General features: G+C 40.0%; 1 protein-coding gene across 2 annotated transcripts in view; it reads left to right on the plus strand.

Moving 5' to 3' along the window:
* Positions 1–6,116: 6,116 nt before the first annotated feature.
* Positions 6,117–23,062, plus strand: part of PRTFDC1 (phosphoribosyl transferase domain containing 1) — a 45,520-nt gene continuing 28,574 nt past the window's right edge. For both annotated transcript variants that reach the window (XM_059818877.1, XM_059818876.1), the window contains exons 1-3: positions 6,117–6,176; positions 10,268–10,374; positions 14,200–14,383. In XM_059818877.1, coding sequence (XP_059674860.1) covers positions 6,117–6,176; positions 10,268–10,374; positions 14,200–14,383 — 351 coding nt within the window. The remainder of the gene's footprint in view (positions 6,177–10,267; positions 10,375–14,199; positions 14,384–23,062) is intronic.

Below are 23,062 nucleotides of genomic sequence, written 5' to 3' on the forward strand. Positions count from 1 at the left end.
TCTGTCATGTGGATCATCTTCTTCTCTCTTTGCTTAGTGTCTGACATAATAAAATTTTTGTCTGTAAGTAGAACTCCTACGTGCTTATAATAATAAGTATGGTCCTCTGGGGATGAATTAAGACCATGCAATAAAGGGAACGGATTGAAGTTGTTTACTAAAAGGATCTGTTTTCCAAGAACCCTCATCTCATTTGTTTCAGCAACTGGAAAGTAGGAGTTGAAGGAAGAGAAACGACATTTAAAGCACTTAACTTATTCCCTGGAGCAATATGATTTATTCATGTCTTTTTCATAGAATGTTTTTGAAATGCAGTGGTAAATGACTTATACTTAGCTTTTTCACTGGTAGCCATTAATACTGCATTTCTCATTTTGGGGGTTCCTGACTTCTGCAATTTGAGCCCATATGTTTTAAATACAGGATATATGTGCCTAAAGTTAGAAGCTATGCTTTGAGCCTAGACAGTGCTATGTAATAGTTTGAAAGCTATTGTCTCAAACTGGTCACTCAAAATTAATGAAATTAATGTCTAATTTTCTCTTGCTAGGTGAGAGCCCCCATATGGAAAATTTAGGTGACTCAATCCTCTAATTCCCAGAGCTGCTGTAAAGATAGACAAGTACCTCTAGAACTGCTCCCATATTGCTTTGAGGGCCATATGAAAGCTGAGGAAGCAATGTAATAATTCTCTTTTCAGAGGAAAAAAAATCAGTAGTGTTCAACATGTGGCCCCAAGCACTGCACAATGAGGAAACAACCACGTTTCGCTGTTTGCTCAAGAGAATGGTCTGTCTTTTACACAAACGATAAAATTAGCAAATGTTCTAAATCCAGCATGCCAGCACCCTCAGGGAACACATCATTCTGTGCAGCAACAGAGCTCAGGGGTTGGCCGGCCATGAACATTTAGCGAGCCTATGCTACAGGAGAACTTGCTGGACCAGATTCTGCTTTTCAATACACTTTTGTTACTGCACTGTTTATTCTAGGCAAACTGTGAAGTATACAAAATTACATCAAAGACGACTGAGCTATTTGGGGGGGGGAAAAAAAGCCCTTAAACTCTTATTCCTTTACTTGTTTAAAACACTCAGAATTCTTTTATTTTGCAAATTTTCCCAAATTTGCTGCAGTTCATTAAAAAAAAAAAGGGATGAAGCCAAGTGAACAACCTCCTTTCAAAAGAAAACAAACTCTAACAGTTAAATTAATTACATTAGGTGTGACTCACTATATATTTACAATTCCCTGACTAGTTTTCGTGGCCCCGCATTACAAATTTGTCATAGGATATGATGTGAGCAGCATTTCTTGAAAATAATGCTTTATCATTCAAATGTCAATACTTCTCAATAGCTGGTTAGGGGAAATATTTGCGTATTATGAGGGAAATAAAGTTTATTCTAGTATTAAAGGACAAAAGGAAATTTTTGTTTGCGTTTATTTCAGCTATAAAGAACTCTATATCAATAACATGAACCTGAAAAGCAGGAAGAGTATCTTCAGGAGCCAGGAAATTGCAAAGTGAAGCTCTTGCTGCTCTGGTCTAGCACAGTGAGATTAATAACAAACAAAAATGTAGTTTTGTATTAAAAATGTTTATCATGGACCAAATAAGTCAAAGCCCAGAATTCTGTCAAGCAGTGCCTAACACTGCTTTAAAGATCATAAAAAATTAAAAGCCAGGCTAACGTCTTGAATGGCAGCTTTTACGCATTTTCTTGATACCAGAATTATCGTAGTTAATTTTCAAAGCCTGTCAGTCTCGCACACTCAATACAGGTTAACTGTGATAGCTAAATGCTCTGAGTTTCTCTCATGGATCTTAGATGCTGCAATTGCTTTAAAGATGAACTTCCCAATTCCCCAAGGTGCTAATTCTGCTGAAATTGAAGGTGAACAGAAGCTAGATTCCAGCTAGATTCCACTCCATCACCTGCACAGTACAGTAGTCACAAAGGGGAAGTATAGCATCTATACTACTGTACATCATAGGATGCTACCTAGCCCTGCCTAACTGGACAGCTTTTCCTATGGTCTCCCTAGGTTCTTGAATGTAGGGGAATGGTTTGAAAAACTGCTTCATGTTCTCCCAGATGTCTGTAACACTGTCTGGCAAATATGTTCTGCTGCACTCAGGGTCTTCAGCATCCACCCTATGGACTGGGTGACTGCCTCAGGTAACGCAAAAGAACGCAAAATTTTGCAATATATTAAAGCTGGACATGAAAGCAATTTAGAATTGTTTTCAATATGCCTTAAAGTATTGTATCTGCTAGACTTTTGGTTTTAATATTCTATTCAGTGACCATTTTACCCAAAAATGTCTTTCTCTGCAACAACTGGGGGGGTTCACTTACCTTGTAACCACTAAGAAATGCATGTTTATGCTTTCTAAGATTGTTTATAGTTCTGCTGTTCACATAGCAGCTGCAGCAACAGGCAGAACCAGAATAAGAGCTCTTACTTCATCCTCTAATTGGCAAGCTTCTACCGAGGTAAGCCATACCTCTTGAAATAGTCTGGATTTTCATGCTTTTCTTGTCTATTTTTGGTGTTTACATATTAAACTGAATCATCAAATGCTTGTTATAACTTCTTGGGAGGAGAATACATAATGGAGTTGCAAAGGCTAACAGGTAACTCCATGATAATGTTTGTCTTGGACTGCTTTCTTCATACATCCCTGCTCCCAACCTTCTATTTTCAATATTTCTTTTCATTAGAGTTGTGGAAGGGTGGATACTACATCTCCTGCTTTTATCAGTAAAAGGGCAAGAGAGGAAAAGATATGTCACTGAAATCATAAAGTTCATTCTGTAAAGGCCCAAGATATAAATACATTCACAAGGGATTTGCATAGAATACTTAACTCCGCTTCGTTTCTCTGTGTGTCGCTTCTTCCATCTGCTCCTTTATGTCTTTTGCCTATGTGTCCAGACCTACCTGAACCTACTTGTAAGTATGATCTACCCTATTTTCTTTGTTCTTTCCCCCTTTGATCATTTCCCATGGTTGTATATCTAAGAGTGTTTATTCTTTTGCTACTATTTTTAGTTTGTAAACCAACAGCTAAACAAAGATAATAGGAAAGTTTTTCAGAATGCTTAGTCTTTTTCACAGTTAAGACTCCGATACCATGTTTTAAATAATCATATTTTGGCCCTAATTAAAAAATATTTTGAAAATCTACTCAAAATTCATTCATTCTATACCCGTTCATACTGTAAAAAAACAATGTAAACGTTCAGTAAGTGCATATGCCTCCACAGCAAAATCCTTAGCAGCTTCATTTCCATCATGCACAAAGAACCTCAGTAATTCTAGTTTCTGTTAATTCTGTGGGTTTACAGAATCATGAATTTGTCTCATATGCAACAAAACTAAAAAAATTATTACATTCTATACCACTAAAAAAATCTTACATGGATAAAAGCAACTTTGTGGATTGGACCAGTAGCTGCTGATAGCAGCACCACCCTTTAAACTGTACCCCAGCTAAAGTTATCTAGTTTTTCATTTCCATGTTCTTACTTATTGTTATTAGCAAGACATGACACTTCACTACACTCCTTAAGGGAGCCCTGTAAAATTGTTGGAAGAGAAGAATACCAAGAGACAGAGTTGACAAAACACAGTCGTCCAACCTTGTTGGGAAGAACAAACATTTCCTGCCTAAGTTTTTCAGCACAATGCCAGAGGAATTTATTTTTTAGTATCTTGTTCATGTTAATATTTTCCAAATTGTTAGGCTTCTGTCTGTGGTGTAGTTAGAACAATCTGTTGTATTCCAGTGGTCTGATAAAGAATGTGGTTAAAAAAGACAGAAAACTCTGTAATAGTAACCCAACTAGTCCAAAAGGTAGAAGAAAACAGTACTCATACAGCAGTGGCAAAATTAATCTGAGTTTCTAGCTGTAATCCAAATAGCTTCAGGACTATAGAGCCCAGTTCTGTGATGTTTATGCAACAGCAGCTTTATCTGTAACGTGGTGGTAACTGAATCAGATTGCATTAGCTTTAGGGCGAATGTGGGCTTTAGAAGGTGTTCTTGCCCACCTCCAAGCAAGAAGAATCTTCAAATCTTGGAAAGTGATTGTGGGTGCAAATCAGGAGCATTTAATTCCAAAGTTTAGATGAAACATTAAACTTTCTCAATAGTTGTATGAGATATTGACATGCAATTGAAATGCAAAAGGATTTAGAGATTTTGCCCATTATGAAAATCTCCTACATATTTTACAAAAGTATTTTTATTTCCTTTATGTAGGTTTGTACAAATCTGTATATGCTGTTTATCAAATTCACTACTTTTTATTAAGATTATTTTACAGCACTGTGAACAGGAACTATTTTTTCCCAGCATACCTCAGTCTTCACATACAGGCATCACTTCTGAGGCAGCCATATTCTGGAGTTGGCCTCTGTCACTTTGTAAATCTGGTTTTCTGTTCTTTCAGACATGTTGTCAATTGTAGCGATAGTTCTTCTAAGAGTAGTTCCTTAACCTACCAAAAAGCAAACAGATCTGGCTTCATATAAGAAACAAAGCATTTATCACAAGGTAATTTTCAATTGCTTTAGTACTCAGCCAGACTTTAATTGGTGATTCATTTATAGAAGCTTTCGTAACACCAGATTCCTAAGCTATTCATTGTCCTATCAGTTCTAATGTAAGTGCACTAACAGTATGCACCTAAAAACCAGCCCACGTTGGACACCAAACACCTAATGTAGGCACACCCATGGTGCTCTCTGGATTCATCTGTTATGACTTGTGACCTACAAGTCTCAATGACTACACCCTGGAAAGCAGTGTACCAAATTGAAATGTCTTCCTGCTTGGTCTGTAAGAGCCCCTCAGGTATCACTAAGCATATTTCATTATGCCCAGATGTCTCTTAAAATGAACTTTTTCTTCCTCTAATAATTTCTAGTATAGGAATGGCAGAGTTCTACCAGTTGTATATTTAACAGATAAATACTGTAAACTATGACCAACTTTCACTTTTAGGAAAGTGGAATACTTTCCTAAAAGCTGTAATTTTACCCACAGTGGACTGAGAGGCTGTTAGCATTTATCCCAAAAGACAGGATACAAAAAAGATGGAGCGAGTCCAAATTTGAACTTCTTATACGGATATATAAAGGCAGACAATGATCAGAGCAACCCAAGAGAAGCAGCAAGCTCCTCATCTGTGAGGCTGTGAAAGCAAAATATTAACAATAATGTTTACAGAATTGGAAGGAGGATGGCACAAGGCAGTGTGGTTCCTCATCTGTTCTCCTTCTACTGGACAGACAGCAAGAGAAACATGGAGGTGGGCTGAAGGCATTGGGAACACACCACTTGCTCCGGGATGTACACAGTGGTTGGGAAGAAGGAGCACCGCTTCAGAAGTCGGCAAAGATGGAAAGCAAGATTAATGAATTATTGGAAGTTCGCTTTCTGGCATCCTATTACCCCTCCAGAGTATAAGCAAAAACCTGCTGAAATGTCTATTTAAACTACGCTGGTTTAATCTAATCTGCTAACTCGTTCATTACCTCTGTCCAAACCTTCCCACCAGGATGCTCCCATCCCGCCAGTCTGCCGCTAGTGCCGGCTTGCTCAAGCCCCCCCCTCGCCTCTGGCTGCTTCCATCTCGCACCCCGCTTCGCAGGCGAGGCTAAGCCGCCTGCAGACACCGCTGTGCCCTATGCAGTGCCTTCTGAACACCTATCCCATGACTTTACACACAGTTTAGCTCATGCGGTACAGTCCGTATTTCTTCTCCTCATTAGAGACCTTTAGCAATTAAGCTTATCTTGTCATGGCATAAGAAAAGCTGATGAGTGTCTGTTCGGTGAGCCCCCGGCCGCCGGCGGGCACACCGCAGGCTCTGTTCCCCAGGGAGGCGGGGGACCGGCCCCAAATCCAGGGGTGCAGACCCCTGTCCCGCGGCCAGCCCCCTCGAGCACCCCGCAGCCCAGCGGGCGCCAGGCCCCTCGCCACCTCCGCCCGCCGCGGCCCGCCGGGGAGCAGCTGCCCAGCCCCCGGCGCGGCTCCAGCCAGCTCCCCCGGCCGGCCCCGCCCCGCCGCGCCGCAGCCCCTCGGGCGGGCGCGGAGGAAGATGGCCGGGCAAGGCGGCGGCAGCGCGGCGGCGCGGAGCGGTGGAGGCCGCGGCGTTGTGGTAAATGCAAGCGTCGCCCAGCCCGCCCCGGCCACTCGCCCCCCGCGGTGCGCGACCCTCCTCACCCCCCCCCCCCCCCCCCCGCCCCGCCGCTGCTTCCCCGCCATGTGCTGGTGCAGACCCCGTGCCGCCCGCCCCTCAGCTCAGCTCCCCCGCGGCTGTCTCTCCCACGGCGCTTTGTGCTTGTCCCCCCGCCCCTGCCCAGCGCTTCTCCGCCGGGCCCCGGCACCGCTCCGCTCCCTGCCCGGACCCACCCGGAGGCCGCTGCCAGCTCCTGCTTGACCCCTCACGTCCTTCCCGCCCGCGGAGCCGCCCCGTGAGGGTCCCCGCGTGCTCCAGGCTCCCCCGGCCGGCACTTGGGCCGCGTCCCCTCACGCTGCTCTCGTCCCCGCACTGGCGTTGCCTCATGCCACAGCCCGCCGTCCCCATCCCTGCTGGGGCTGCCGGAGGGGGACGGTGCCTGGCCCGGCCCGCGGGCTGCGGCTGGTAGGTGCGCGCTGGGCTCTCCGGGCTAGAGGCAGGCAGGCCGGCCGGCTCCCCGGGCTTCACCGGGTTGTTGGCTTCCGCCCTGAAAATACGGTCCTGAATTACCCCGAGCGGCGGCTGTGGCTGTGCGTTTCACCAGGCTGCTTGTGTAATTGAGATCAGGATCCCCAGGGATCCAGACGTTGTCTGGCCCCCACCGAAATGCTTAGAGGGTCTGGGAGCGCTGTAAAAGCACGTTGTTAGGCTGCTCCTTGTTCTTCTGTGGTGGGAAAAAGCCCGAACTTTGGCAGTGAGTTTTGAGTACCTCTGGGGCTGAATAAATTATGCAAAAATAACCAAATATGCTCGTTATTCTGAGGGTCAAACCAGATTCTCCTGTGAAACAAACACCGTCACTGCTACCACCTTAGGTATGTTCTTACTTTATTATGGCATTGGGATTTTAACCGAGTTGCCGAACAGCCACCCAGATCGTGGCCCAGAGCTGAGGGCTCTGTGTGGTTATGCCCTGTCCCTGCCAGCGTCCCCTTCACCCCCCTGGCAAAGAAACCTGTTGCTGTGTGTTCGAGCTCTGTCTGAAACCACCGTCTATCAACCACCTCTCCTGACACCTGTGTAATAAACGACATTTTTAAAGTGAGTGACTGTGTTTAGCATCAAAGCAACGTGAGGATATTGCGAAGGAGCAGATGAATGCTCATAACCATCTTCTTCTGTACTGACAATTTTTTTTGCTTGGTACATACAAATGTGTGCATGCGCTCCCCAATCCCCGCAAAAAACAACCAAAAGCAAGGCCAGTGCAGTATGATTTAAGTTTACAAAAGCTGGACTTGGCTTGATGCTCGTTCCCTTATTTTATACCAAATCAGAATCCGGATCGTTGTTGCTTTGAAGGGAATAGTGTGCTTGAACCTCACGTGTACCCACTTTGCCAGACAGCAAAACTAGCAGTGTTCTTCCAAAGGTGTTGCAGTAGAATCTCTCCAGCTTCTCTCTTACACCTCAAGGGAACGCTTTCAGGTATTGCTATGTATTTGTATTCCTTTTTGTACACATTCACAACAAGAAGAAATTCTGCTGGGCTGAAACCTGTGCCAAACCTGAACTTTAAAAATAGCTCTTTCTTTCAGTGTAGGACTTTTTTTACACACTTCTGTACCAATATATTTATTATATATATTTATTTATCCAGTTGAATACTGTCTTTTTATTGAAACAATTACAAATATTGCCTTCATATTTTCAAGGGCTAAAGCCAGAAGTAAATAGAAGTTGAGTTTAATTTGGGGTGGGTATTTTGATGCTTACCTGTTAAACTGAGGACAATCACACTTCTTTTTTTTTTTAAAAAATTCACAAGCAGAATACTCAGAAAAATTTACAGCTACTTCAAAATTGTCCTATAGCATAATGCTATGAATAGTTTTAGGGTAAATGAGAGTTTCTAAGCCTTGTTGTTGGGAAGTGCCTGTTTAAAAGAAAGAAGAATATTAAATAGGCTTGTTATATTAGAAAAATAATTAATTAGAAAATACATGTGAATTTAATCTTATTTGTCAAATGCCAGTGAACACTTGTAAATGAGAACTTCTATATTATTGCAAAGTGATGCAGTTTATGTTCTTTTATTCAAAAGAACCAGAAGGATAGATAGGAGAATCAAAATTTCATCCTGATCCTGTTTCATGAAGGACTTATTGTAACCTAAGTAAAAGCTATTGGTTTGCATGAATTCTGAAGCAGTTTCCATCCATTTAATTTCATCTGCATCACGCTAAAAACATGCAATTTGAATAGAATGCGTAAGTAAGCAATACTGATAAGGGTTCTTAGTAGGTGTTTAAAGTACTTATGCAATATAAAGCACTATCTGAAATTCTTTCATTTTATTTTAAAACACTTTTGAACAAAACCATGCCAGACAGTTCATTGCTACAAAATGTTTAGGAAGTGTCAGCCACCCCTATGTACTAAAAATGAAGATGGGAAAATAGGCTTCCCAGGCCTTCTGCAGCAGTGTTTTTGGAGCAAGGTTTGCCTCTAATTAAAAACCTTGCCAAGGAGGATATTTATAATCTCCTGTTTCTATGGAAATGAGGAACATAACTAAGTAACTTTTTACTTATGTGTAGTTTCAAGGCTTGTGTAAGTCAGGGGAAAAGCTTTCATTGATGCCAGTGACGTCCGAGTCATGCTCTTTATGGGCAAATGTTCAGTAGTAGTTACAAACAAATAACTTTTTCTGATACAGAAGCGGTTGGGCAGAGTTAAGAAAACATGACAGTCGAGGTGTCTGTAGCTGTCAGTGAATATGCAAGAAAACCCCAGCCAAACAAAAATCCATGAGGCAGAACACTTTCAGTACAGCATTAGGCTATGCAGAAGTTCAAGAAGACTAGTAGTGGAGGAAGAGCTCAACATCAAATATGTTGTGTTAGCCTAGATATTTTTGAGACACAGTTTATTGCTCTGCTACATGAAATCATAGGCAGAGGTTAGTTTCAGTAATGGTCCTTTAAAGGCTGTATTTAGCAGAAATGCCGTTAAGACGTGCACTTCACAAAGGCAAGCTTCTCACTATTTTATCCTTCTACTCCAGGTTCATGTGGCCAGGCTGTAGAAAGAAGAAAGACAATATGTGACGTGATAAACGTCATTGTAAAGAAAACCTATTAGGTTTGCTTTTTATCCTGAACCAATATTGAAGCAAAGCTTTGTAATGATTCCAAGAAACCTTGTGAACCTGCAGGTCTTGTCTTTCATAAGGAATTGTGAAAATTGTTGGTTTGGAGTTTGTTTTGTTCTTGTGCTGCTGACTTTGCATCTTCATAGCTTTCTGAAGTCTTTTCTTGTTGGCTGATTTTTGCCCTACTTAATTTCTACTGCCATTGTATACTGTGGGTTCTTAAAATTATTTTATTCTAATACTTAAGAAACTAACGTATATTAAAACTGTGAAATACTTTTTCTGTAAATATATGGATTTACAGACTAGCTGGTAGTGAGGTGAGATGCGAGCATTTTATAGTCACGTTTGATGACTTATCTAAATTAAGAACCTCACCTTCAGCAAGAAGGTGATTTGTACAGATGCTGTCAATGAACCGCATAATTTATTCTCCCTATGTGCTGTTTCATCTGTAGAATATTTATTTATTTATGTATGACTTGAAAATATGTCTAAAACATAAATGTACAATTTTAATGTATGATTTTATTACTTTTAATCCCACTGTCTCAGTATCCCATTGGAGAGTCCCTTCTTACTGGTAATCTTACATTTGCATTTTGAGTTTGAAAGTAGTAAGAAACTTAGACTTGCCACTAGTTTAGTATTAAATATTTCCTCTTTCTATCTAGTTGTTTGTAATTTCCGGTGAAATTTCCCACATTCTGTGGGGAAAAAACTGTAGCATTTGGTTTCTGAGATATACTGAGAAGCAAAATAATTAGCAGGAAAAGTGAAATAGTAAATTACAACTGGAAGAGAGTATGTCATACGATTAATTCAGCTGATAGAGTGTACTAGAACACTGATTTTATATCAGTTACATATTGTCAAACACCATGAAGTATTCTTAACGGTACTATTTGATATTCAGATTTCAGACAATTGGCCCGGATACAGTCTGGATTTGTTCACTTATCCTCAGCACTACTACGGAGATCTGGAATATGTGCTCATACCTCATGGCATTATTGTTGACAGGTATGTGTAGTTTGAATCTTACTAAATAAATTCTTTGGTCAGTAGTATTGTTCTTTTTTATAAAGCCTGTCATCCATAGGCAGTGTGCATAGAATATTTGTCCTAAAATATTATATTAGCAATTATAAAAATGCTTTTATTTATTTAATTTGGAAAGTAAATAAATGCTTGAAGGTTAGGAAATGCTATACTTGTAGTTGCCTTTGCAACGCACTGTCTAATTTCTTTGACCTAATTTATGATTTGGGCATTGAATCAGACAGGGGTCCCACAAAAAGGAGAGTGTAATCATACAGTGAAATGAGCATTGGAATGTAAATTACAAGAGGGCTGAACTGAAGGTGAAAGGGCAAGTACAAAGCTTTGTATATAGTTATACTTGGATATCCCACTTGCACTCTAATCATCCTGTGTTTTTAATATAAAAAGGAGAAAAAACTTAATTCGATTATGTACAAGTTTGGCAACTCCCTCATGCAAACCAATAATACAGATTAACTTTATGGGTCCTGACTGCACCATTGACCATTTGTGCCATTTGGCACAAACGAAAAGTGTGTCGTGGACTGTTTGGGTCCGTATGCTAGGTTTGGAGGGTGGCAGTGGGAAAGCTTGATCATCCCTCATTCCTTACCTTATAGTAGTTCCATATGCTCTCAGTGTAGGCATTTGATGGTGCTTTGTTATTTGTGGTAGTCCAGCTCAGTGTTCATGCTCAGTTACTATTTTGACATGCTGTTAAAAATCTTAGGAAAAAGGTACAAAATGGAAATGGTAATTTTCAACAGTGTATTTATTGGGAACATCTGAATGGAATTTCATGGGACATTTTCAGCCTGCAGCTTTCTACCCATCACATTTAAACAGCCAGTTGCAAGTACTGAAATTGTTGGAACTCCGTGAAAGATGATTGTAAACATCCATCATAAGGAAGAGTTGTGACTCCTGTATTTGTTCTTAAACATAAGCTTTCTTTCATTGCCTTTTCAGTTATCATTGTGTTGATTTTTTTATCTCTTTTGGTTAGGGTCAACTGACTTTTAATTCCTCTTTTTTAAATAAATACAACTTCAGTTCTCATAGAATTCAATATCAATTTGTTTGAAGTAAGCATTGAACTCCGGTGTGGTTTTTGTACTCCAGCAGAATGAACATCACTGTTTTTTCTTGTTCCAGCAGAAAAGACTGATTCTGTTCTAATGGAAAAGGACATAGAACTGAATATATTGTGATCATGCAAAACTTTCATGTAGGAAGAAGGCTCAGCACTTGAGAAAATTCTCTTGTCAGTTGGTAGCAATTAAATATAAGTTAAAAAAGGGGTATGTTTTTATTTAGAAATTGAAATTAGTACATTTTTGTCTATGCTGGAGTTCACAGTCTTTTAAAATACAAAAAGGTCTTTGGAATTTTTGGAAATTTCAGCTCCTCAAACCATCTGAGGAAGGATGCCGTGAGGTTTTGCAGGAAGAAAATTAGAAGGCCAAAGCCCAATTAGAACTTAACCTGGCAACTGCCGTAAAAGACAACAAAAAATGTTTCTATAAATACATTAACAACAAAAGGAGGGCTAAGGAGATTCTTCATCCTTTACTGGATGCGGGGGGAAACATAGTGACAAAGGATGAGGAAAAGGCTGAGGTACTTAATGCCTTCTTTGCCTCAGTCTTTAATAGTAAGACCAGTTGTACTCAGGGTACCCAGTCCCCTGAGCTGGAAGATAGGGACAGGGAGCAGAATGAAACCCCCACAATCCAAGGGGAAATGGTTAGCCACCTGCTACACCACTTAGACATCCACAAGTCTATGGGACCAGATGGGATCCACCCAAGGGTGCTGAGGGAGCTGGTGGAAGTGCTCACCAAACCACTTTCCATCATCTACCAGCAGTCCTGGCTAACTGGGGAGGTCCCAGCGGACTGGAGGTGAGCAAATGTGATGCCCATCTACAAGAAAGGCCGGAAGGAGGATCCGGGGAACTACAGGCCTGTCAGCCTGACCTCGGTGCCAGGGAAGATTATGGAGCAGATCATCTTGAGTGCCATCATGCAGCATGTACAGGACAACCAGGCGATCGGGCCTAGTCAGCACGGGTTTATGAAAGGCAGGTCCTGCTTGACTAACCTGATCTCCTTCTATGACAAGGTGACCCACTTAGTGGATGAGTGAAAGGTTGTGGATGTTGTCTGCCTGGACTTTAGTAAAGCCTCTGACACCATTTCCCACAGTATTCTCCTGGAGAAACTGACGGGTTCACTCTTCGCTGGGTAAAAAACTGGCTGGATGGCCGAGGCCAAAGGGTTGTGGTGAATGGAGTGAAATCCAGTTGGTGGCTGGTCACAAGTGTTGTTCCCCAGGGCTCAGTATTGGGGCTGGTCTTGTTTAATATCTTTATCGATGATCTGGATGAGGGGATTGAGTGCACCCCCAGTAAGTTTGCAGACGACGCCAAGTTGGGCGAGTGTGTTGATCTGCTTTAGGGTAGGAAGGCTCTTCTGGGGGATCTGGACAGGCTGGATCGATGGGCCGAGGCCAATTGTATGCGGTTCAACAAGGCCAAGTGCCGGGTCCTGCACTTGGGTCACAACAACCCCATGCAACGCTACAGGCTTGGGGGATGAGTGGCTGGAAAGCTGCCCAGCAGAAAAGGACCCGGGGGTGTTGATTGACAGCCGGCTGAATATGAGCCAGCAGTGTGCCCAGGTGGCCAAGAAGGCCAATGGCATCCTGGCCTGGATCAGAAACAGCGTGGCCAGCAGGAGTAGGGAAGTGATTGTACCTTTGTACTTGGCACTGATGAGGCTGCACCTTGAATACTGTGTTCAGCTTTGGGCCCCTCACATTGAGTTGCTGGAGCATGTCCAGAGAAGGGTGACGAAGCTGGTGAGGGGTCTGGAGCACAAGTCTTATGAGGAATGGCTGAGAGAGCTGGGTTTGTTTAGCCTGGAGAGGAGGACGTTGAGGGGAGACCTTATCACTCTCTATAGAGCACTGGAACAGGCTGCCCAGAGAGGTTGTGGAGTCTCCTTCTCTGGAGATATTCAAAACTCACCTGGACGCATTCCTGTGCAATCTGCTCTAGGTGAACCTGCTCTGGCGGGGGGGTTGGACTAGATGATCTCCAGAGGTCCCTTCCAACCCCTCTCATTCTGTGATTCTGTGATTCTGTGAACTACCTGAAAGGAGGTTGTAGAGGGGTGGGTGTTGGTCTCTTCTCCCAAGTGACAAGTGATGGGATGAGAGGAGATGGTCTCAAGTTGCACTGGGAGAGGTTTAGATTGTGTATTAGGAAAAATTTCTTTACTGAAAGGGTTGTTAGGCATTGGAATGGGCTGCCCAGGGAAGTGGTTGAGTCACCATCCATGGAGGTATTTAAAAGACATATGGATGAGGCGCTTAGGGACCTGGTTTAGTGGTGGACTTAGCAGTGTTAGGTTTATGGTTGTACTTGATGATCTTGAAGGTCTTTTCTGACCTAAACAATTCTATGATTCTATGATTCTGATTCTTTACTCCAAAGTCTCTGAAATGCTTATGAATTCAACAAATGCTGCAACGTGTTACTCCCTTTTCTATAACTGGGGAATTTATGCATTTAATGGTAACCAGTTTGATTCAGATGCTTTGTGTCTTGCATCCATCACTCTATATCTGCCTACTGTGAACTTGATCCAAACCCCGTCAAGTCAATTCAAGACACTTAAACAGACTGTCAGTCAAGCCATATACTCACCATAGTGTTTCTTTGTAACCATATGGAAAGCGTACCATGAACTTAGAGAATCTGCATCTAATGTTATTTTATCCTTAATTTTTTTGCCCCAGGACAGAACGATTGGCCAAAGATATTATGCAAGACATTGGAGACAATGATATTGTGGTTCTCTGTGTCCTCAAAGGTGGCTACAAGTTCTGTGCTGACCTTGTGGAGCACATTAAAAATCTCAGCAGAAACTCAGAAAGGTTCATCTCCATGAAAGTCGATTTTGTTAGACTGAAAAGTTACCACGTAAGTCAACAACTTATTTATGTAGATTCTGGTTTTATGTTCATAATAAATAGCGGACTTTTGTAAGAGGGAAATTTAACTTCCCCCCCCCCCCCCCCCAATTATGAGAAACGTGGAAAATATTTATGTTTGAAAAACCTGTGAGGTTTTCTTTCAAAATATTTCTTCACATGCCTTTATATTTTATGGATAGTGTGAATGAGGATATGAAGCATCCTCAAGCTGTATTTTTTTATTTAGTCTGTCTTCACTTTTGGACAGAAAATTATTCAAGTTTCTGTCAAGTAAAATGTCGGCATGTTGTTTGTTCTCAAAATCCTCAACAGTTCTGTCAAGTTTATTTCATGCTACTTCATTTTCCACCCCCACATAGTTTGGCATAACTACAAGGTGATAAATCCCTTATTCTAAATGTTTAATGCTAAGTAAATGAAATGCTTTCATCTTCATAACATGCAGTTTACATAGTAGCAAAATATACCACTAGATGATGACAGTGTTTTATAAGAAGATGAAATATGCCATTGAACCAAATCCAGTTTGAAGTAAGGATCAAGACTTCCTGTTATCTTTGGAGGAAATTATGCAATAATGATTAATTTATTTCAGTGAGGCAGTGATAGTGAGATGACCAGCCTTTTTTAGAACGCATGATTACAATTTCTATTTGCATAAGCTATACATTTATAATCCACCTTGTAGTTCACACTCCATGGTGAGGAAGCATTTCTAGAAGTAAGTTGTCCTAGAAATGTCTGAGGAAGTACACTAAATAAATGGACTGATAATAAAGTTTCTTTCAGAGCACAAATTCAACTTACGGAGTCCAATAGTTCCCACAAAAACTCTACGTCCTTTCCACAGACAGATTGGCATTTTGCTCTGACCCTAGTGACCATGAACTTTTCCTAATTTTCACAAGTCCAGCCTGAATTTTTTCCATCATGGAAGAGAAGTGGATGAGAGCCTTTTGTAGCCATTTGGTTAGGATTTGGTCCTGGGACTTCTCTTTCAAGAATTAGTCAGGTCCATGAAGGGCATGTGCAGTACTAATACTGTACAATTTCTAGTTATTTAGCTGTGTTACAGAACTAATTAATAAAGTAAAATATAATGTTTGTCTCACATAAAGGCATATGGAAATTATACTCACATGGTTTTGGTGTAGTAATGATAGCACTGCAATAATGCTGCTTGGCGAACAGTGGAATTACTTAACTTGGTTTTTATTTTGCACCTAGCATATAGGTAATGCACATGCTTTTTCTATTGGGTTATCTCTTACCCAGCATGAAGATACCCTGGTTCTAAAATGTCTTTCCTTGGTGACAAATCAACTCTTATTAGCCATACTTATCCATAACCAGTGAGTGGCAGGAGATGTATACAGCGGAAGTGTGGAAATCTTCACATTATTGCTTAGGAAATAAAATAAAAGCATGTTCTATCAAGCTGGAACTGCAATACAAATTTTGTTATGCAAGGATGCCATTGTCAAGACTAAGTCCTAGATGATCCTAGCATTTAGTGGCTGTGCATATTTTGGATCTTAGCCTCATGCTTTAGCAGGAAGGTAGCACCTTCCCTCGAAGTACTGCTTGCATCTAGTTTTAAGAAAATAAATTCTTTTCTTTTTATAAGTGCTTCCAAACAGGTGTCATGTATTTAATGCCTGAAGCTGTGCTTGATTTAGTGCTTGGAGCAGTGCTTGATATCTGCCTGGTCTTGAGAAGCTGAATGACACTGCAGTATAAATTTGAAGTTACATTAATATTGGTAGATTCATTCTGTGAGATATGCATAAATATAATGCTGACTAAAGTACTGGTACCACTACCTGCCATCCTTTGCGTTTTGAGTTATTGTTGTGTCCTGTCCAATTGCAGATTTTAGAGAACGTACCCTTGTCAACATAGCCATGGTGAGAATGCTTGAGGAACTAACTGTTACTAGTTTGAGTGAGTCTTTATCCCAGAGTTATATGAAACTCCCAAATCCCCCAAGTCAGTTTATTCTGTAATAGCATACCTCTCACACTTTAATCAGAGGCAAATAATTATGGTTTTAGAGGTAAGACTCTACATGAAGTCTTACAGCTTCACCGGTTCCACTTCTTTGCTTCCCTTTGCCTTTTCTGTTCCACTGTTAAGACTTACTACTGCTCTCAACCCATTTTTCTCTCTTTTTATCCCTTTTTCATTTTATAGACACTCTTCTCACATTATTTATCATGCTTCCTTTTACTAACTGTTCTATGTTTCTCTCCTCAAGGGAGTCCTGCTGCTCTCAATATGCTTCCTTCAGCTATGTCTCCCTTCCCCCCTCCAGCTGTTTAAATCCAACAACTAATTTCAGCTCAAACTCATGGAATTTTTGAATTGTCTCATTCCAACTTCAATACTGAAAGGTTAGTTGATTTGTAGAGGTTGTAATTTAAAATGGGATTTCTTAGTTTAATCATGTAGCAAAAATTGAAAGTGCATCTTAACTGCAAAGTATCAGTGGAAAATGTTGTACTTTGACGTCTAGCATACGGACATGATTACCTTTCAATTAAAGGAGATTGCAAATATGACCAGCTTTACACGGCTCTTTGTTTTTCAAACCTGTCATCATATTCCAGAATTCAGACAATTAGTATGTTAAGATCTGCTTTCATATTAAGTAGCTGAAAGTTGGGCATGTACATTCTTTTTTAGACTTCTTCATACAAATGAATTGATTTTTTAAAAAAGCATAGTAGGTTTAGATTCTCTGGTTATTAATGAGATGAGTGGCTGCTTGTACTTCCATAATCAGGGTGGTTTTATCTGGTCTGCAAAGTATTGACGTATGTGCCTAAACCTGGACATTTTTATGACAAACTTCCCTGTTTTTTACACGTGGTGTCTTGTTTCATTGTCTCGAATTGTCATGTCAGATTACTGAATTTAGTATACATACAGGTAATGTGGGAAAATACCATTTGACTATTATTTTTAGAGGAAACAAAGTGGAATCCAACTTAGGAAACCATAGCCTAAAAATAATGTGGTTATACTGTTTATGTTCTACAGACATCAGTATTAGTTCTTAGACCTTTAGTAGAACTCCTGCAACTAAAACTGGAGGTGCAGCCTTGTCTGAAAGCATATTTTTACTTCCTGTAGAAATTCAACTATGTGTTTGCATTTATTTAGGTTTTTTTTCCACTAGAATGCTAAAATGATACAGTAGAGAAAGTTAAGGAGTTTACACATGGGGACAGAAACTTATAGGCTCAGGTGTAGATCAATAAAGAAAAAATGAGGTGTGCTTAACTGTAAACAAAGTTTGTATCTGTAAATTGAGAAATACACGATTTACAAAGAAACACTTGATAACATTGTTACAACTCCGATTTTTAAGGCTTCTTAATCAGTAAGAATGGTATCAAAAATAATTATGAAATGGAAAAGAATCATGACTGGAAGATAAGTGGATAGTTTTCCTCCACAGAAATACGATTTTTGGAGAATCCCATTTCTTGTAGACTTACAGGTGATACGATATACTTGTTCTCGTTTTAATTTTTTGTATTTAAATGAGCTCAAAATAAGGAGATTGTTTAAGTGAGGATTTGATTAGAGGCTGTATGGTGACTTTACAAGCTTCTAGCATAGTAGGCAAATTAAAAGAAAGCACCAAGGTGAGAGTTAGAAACTGTGACTTAAGAAATAAACAGATATGGAAGTATCATGTAGACTTAAGGGCAAGAGTCAGGAAGTAGATGGAAAGGAAAATAAAATCCAATTATGAAAATTTGAATGAGAAGCAGCAGCTGTGAGTTTTAAGAGGCAGAGAGGAGAAAACATACTTTTTTTGAATGAACTCAAGATTAGTGCAGCAATATGTATAGTGGGTAGACAAAGAAGCACTAGAATAGTCCTCATGTGAAATACGATGCAGGTATGGAAAGCTGCATGCCAAGTTTTATGGGAAAACAATGTATTCTGGAAACACTGATGTAAGAACTGATAGAATTTGGCAGCTTAGATATAAAGTTCTATGGCATTGGATTTTAATATAACATAAGTCAGGAACAGTGGAATTGACTGCAGAGACTTTTGAGTTTAAAAGTGGATGAATAAAATTTAATATATTCAATTTTCACCATACTGAATTTTTTCCTGGGGGATCGCTCCTACACAGGGAATCAGAGCTCTGAAGTTGAAAAGAAGTGAGAGTTTCAGATTGATAGAAGAGTTCAAAATTATTTTCAGAGACACGATAGGCTGAAGTCAGGGATGAAAAATAATGGAGGAAGAAGTTGGGCTTGGGAATGTCATCCAAGGAGAATATGACACCAGCAGGAGAGGTAAGAAACATGGATCCAGAAATTCTTTAATATGTTTGCGATATTGATAACTTTAGCAGATTAAAGAACTAATTAGGAAGAATCCAGAGGGAAGTACAACAGAGGAAGCAGGAAGGTGTTTTACTAGGGTGTTTGCAAATTAATGGATAGGACTAGACAAGAAAGAATGTTTAAGGATGAATGAAAAGAGGGAGTGAACAAAGGAATAGAAGGACGTGGATGTCATGAAGAGAAAGGCTGAATGGGATATGTTTTAGTAAAAAAACATAGCATGAGAACCATGCCAGAAGAGTAGAGTGTTCATGAAAAATAATTAGATCTTCTCTTTGTTCAGTGTGGAGGAGACAATTTAGGAAAGGCTGATGAGAGTAAAGGGTGAATTAGAGCTTGAGACAGAAGAGGATGTTCTGGCTCATCAAGTCTAATCCCCTGTTAATAGATGGGACAATATCACCTAATCCTGTTCCATGGGTATGCCAAGCTCAATTTTGAACTGGAAGAATTAAATGGAGAAGTAAAGGAAGTATGCGGAGTCTGTACACTTTCTTGAGAAGTTCTCAGCAATCTGTCAGTAGAAGAGGAAGTAAATGTGTGTGAATTAAGACTTCTGTGGTGGACAGATGATGGAAGCTAAAAAGTGAAAGAATCTTGCTAAGAGTCGTTGTTGAAACGTGGTGCGGATTGGTGGAAGAGAGGAAAAACACCACATACTTTTATTAGGCAGACCAGTGCGCTTCCTACATGCATTGCTACCTGTTTTTGTCAAAAGTTTAGTATTCCCATATCATTACCCAGAGCTGTCTATTGAATTCTCTTAATTATTATATTCTACAAACTAAGTATGATAGTAAACCTCACGTTTTGGGGAAGGGCAAGTGAATCTCAGTGGCATAGCTTTTTTTCAGTGAAAACCATGGTAAGCTAAACTAGGAGTGAGATTGATACTTTTCCTTAAGACTTTTGTGATTTCTTTGGTTATTCTGGTGTGGACTAAAGTGACAGAAGACCAGTCATCTCTGTTATTTTGAAATTGTGCAATGCACTTCTGAAAGAGGATAGTGGATGAATTGTTGATAATCAGATTGTACATCATGGTTGTTAATTCCATCTTGAGCACAGATTATTACAGAATATTTATCTGTTTTCCATATAGTATCAGAATTGTGGCTTCTAGAAGTGCATTTTTCATTTTCTGCTGTCAAGAAGATACTGTTGAAAATTATCCTGAAAAATATGAATGAACTTCAAAGGAATGTTGCTTGCTAGTCACTTGGAGGAAACTTATAGAGGATTATGTGGATTTGGTCAATTAATGTAATTCTTTAAAACAAATATATTATTTATGGTTTCCAGAACATAACTAATAAAAAACTGTGACGTCTGAATTGTAATCCATGCATAATAGTTGCATTGAAGTCTGTTCACAAACAAATCCGTTGATATGATCTGTTTCCTCTTCAGCCTGCAGTTGTTTGAAATATATTTACAACTGTTCCTTATTAATCGCCACACAAACAGGACCATTAGTGCTGCAAAATTCTGAAAACAAGCAACAAAACAAGGATTGTTTAGTAGAAATATGAATGGTTTTGCTATATGAAGCCATCTCAGTAAATAGTTTTGCTAAATCTCTCTATTGTAGGAGTAAGGAAACAGAGGGATTTTATAATGAGTAAGTTAGAAGACAGTTGGTAAATGTAGTAAAATAGTTTCTTTTTCTGCTGTGTAGCTTTACTTCTCATACACCATTACTAAATACTTACATCTTAAAAAACCCAACAGCATGTGGCATCAAACTATAACCAGAGTAGACAACAGTGTAAAATGTACATTCCTGATTTGCTTAATAACCTTATTCAGTGTAATTTTACTGTATGGAACTTGTTTTTTTAAGATCAGTATGAACTTTACATCTGAAAACAATATGTTGTAATCCTGACCCTAAAAAGCAAGTAACTTCAAAATGGTTTTATTCGTTTAACAACACCAAAGAAACAACTAAGTATATTGCTTGCATTTAATGATTCATATCTATATCCAGACTCTACAACAGTGTTACAACGGTTGTTTATCTCCATGCCTGTGTCATGAAACCACAGTTTATGATCTCCTGAGAAAAATGTGCTTCCTGATATGAAAGAGAATCCACATTAGCTTTTGTACTTAGAGGTTGTCTCTTGGGCAGGTTGTGAGTTCCCTTTATTTTGCTTCATGCACACAGTTTAGCTGATGACCATGTCATCTTCTTGATATTGAGTAGCCATGGAAGAATTACAAATTTGAGCCTACCTGGTAGAATGAGTCCTTATCAACTCTAAGGCCAAATTCTGCAATAATTTCCTGGGACTGAACTCCAGATTATCTGCGAATTATCAATTTGTCATGCAGATAAATAGCTTCAGTGTAGGCAAAATGTGGTTTATTTATTTAATCTGGAGAGAGGTTGTGTATGTACTAGACATTCAAAAACTAACATATACTTTTAACCTTTTTCAGATGCACAGCTTGCAGTCAGCACTGTAGACAGTGAACACCTGTACAGAGAATTTTGCAGGTAGATACACTTTTAGAAGCTAATGAGCAACAAAAATATGACATTAATTTAGTCCACAGAAGCTACCAGTGTCAAGGATATTGACCTTAAAGTTGTTGCTGTAGATGGTAGATGGTGCTGCCAAATAGATGTCTTATGGACACGCTAAACATGACAGATTTGGGACTAAAAATCTACTACTAGAATTGCCAAAGGGATTTTATCTCTGTTTACTTTTCCATGTCTATGAATGGATAAAATGGCATTTGCATCCTAAAGTAGTAGTATCTTTTTGAGTGAAAGCTCTGTGAAATGCTCAAACCTGCTGAAACTAGTGAATAAAAGGTCCTTTACAGTTCCAAGCCAAAGATACTCCGAAGTCTTAAGCAGGCACTGATGCTGTCTCTGTACCTCTGATGCTACAGTTATTTCCTGAAACTTAGTAAGACCTGAGATGGTTAAGAAGGTGAGAAACAGTGGAAACAGATCATATTTTGTGTGGATAGAATGTTTGGAGATGCTACAGTTCACAGTCCTCCTAACTGTGTCCAAATGTTCATTTTCCAAGTGTTAAGACTTGTTTAAAGATATTTTTCATGAAAGAAACAAAAAACACTTCTACAAGCAGCAGTGTCTTACTGCAAAATATCAGCCTCAGACGCTAAAGCTTTTCAGAGAAATAGCTGAAAAGGTGTTAGTAGTGGAAGTTGTCCCAAAAGCTTATTCTTGCAACTAGCTGATTAATTTTTTAAAGAAATTTACAAAAATGTAATGAGAAGAATGGCAGCCTCACTGGTTAAATTGTGGCTGGTGTTATTACAGCATGATTCAGTCAACTTTGAGAATAAACTCTCCTGCCAGATTCATCTGTACATCAGGTACAGTTAGTGGTCTGAAAACTAAGACACTGGAAATGGGTCTCTTTTCGGATCGCATCTGCACTGGCTAGAAGGATGACCATCTCCAGTTCATTCCTCAGTGACTGCAGTGCCCTCCTGCCAGTCACACTTGCCAGCTTAGCTGCTTGTGAGCACTTCCTAACCTGTCTCAGCCCAGATGAGACTGGTTACCAAAAACTTCCTATTTGAACGGCTTCAGCTTGCTGCATTCATTTTTTCTGACCGGATGCACACATGCATCTCAGCCTGCCAGTAGCCACTGCCAGAGGGAGAGTTACAAGCAGCTGGGGACAGCTTGTGGGCAATAACTTCTTTAGTCAGCACAGCTCCTGCTGGAAAATAAGTCTGCCCATAGTCAAGGGATCCTCGTCACCAAGGGTGCAGCATGGCAAGCCTCAGACCCCCTCTTCTTTATCTGAGAGATGCTCCTCAGAGGTGTGAGAAGGAGCATGAATATTTCAACCCTGATTATTTTTGAGAACCAACCTACTTTTCATAGTGTTCTAAGGCAAACTGGAGAGGAATGTACTATATGTAATAAAATGTGACCGTAAGATTCCGTGTCATGGAAATTTTCAGGTCTGGAGGCAGATGGTCTCCTTTCTAGGCATCTACAGCTTCTATTTAACGTGATGCCAGAGTTGTGAGATATGAGAGCTTAAATTCATCACTTGCTTAAGGCTGTTTTGCGTGTAAGGAGGAAGAAGGTGTTTCTGATTTAAGCTATTTTAATTAAAACATACAGTTTTTCCTGTTGGACACCGCTTAGGGGCTTGGAGTGTTACTAATAATATAAGTAGGCGTTAATTTGTGGGCATAGTTCAGGAAAGGTCATAATAAGCCTGTGATACAGTCACTTTATCAAGTTGATCTGTAATGTAAAACTTACTCATAGAGGGGTGATCTCTGTA

Source organism: Gavia stellata, chromosome 6 (genome assembly GCF_030936135.1).
Source record: "Gavia stellata isolate bGavSte3 chromosome 6, bGavSte3.hap2, whole genome shotgun sequence".
Lineage (NCBI taxonomy): Eukaryota > Metazoa > Chordata > Aves > Gaviiformes > Gaviidae > Gavia > Gavia stellata.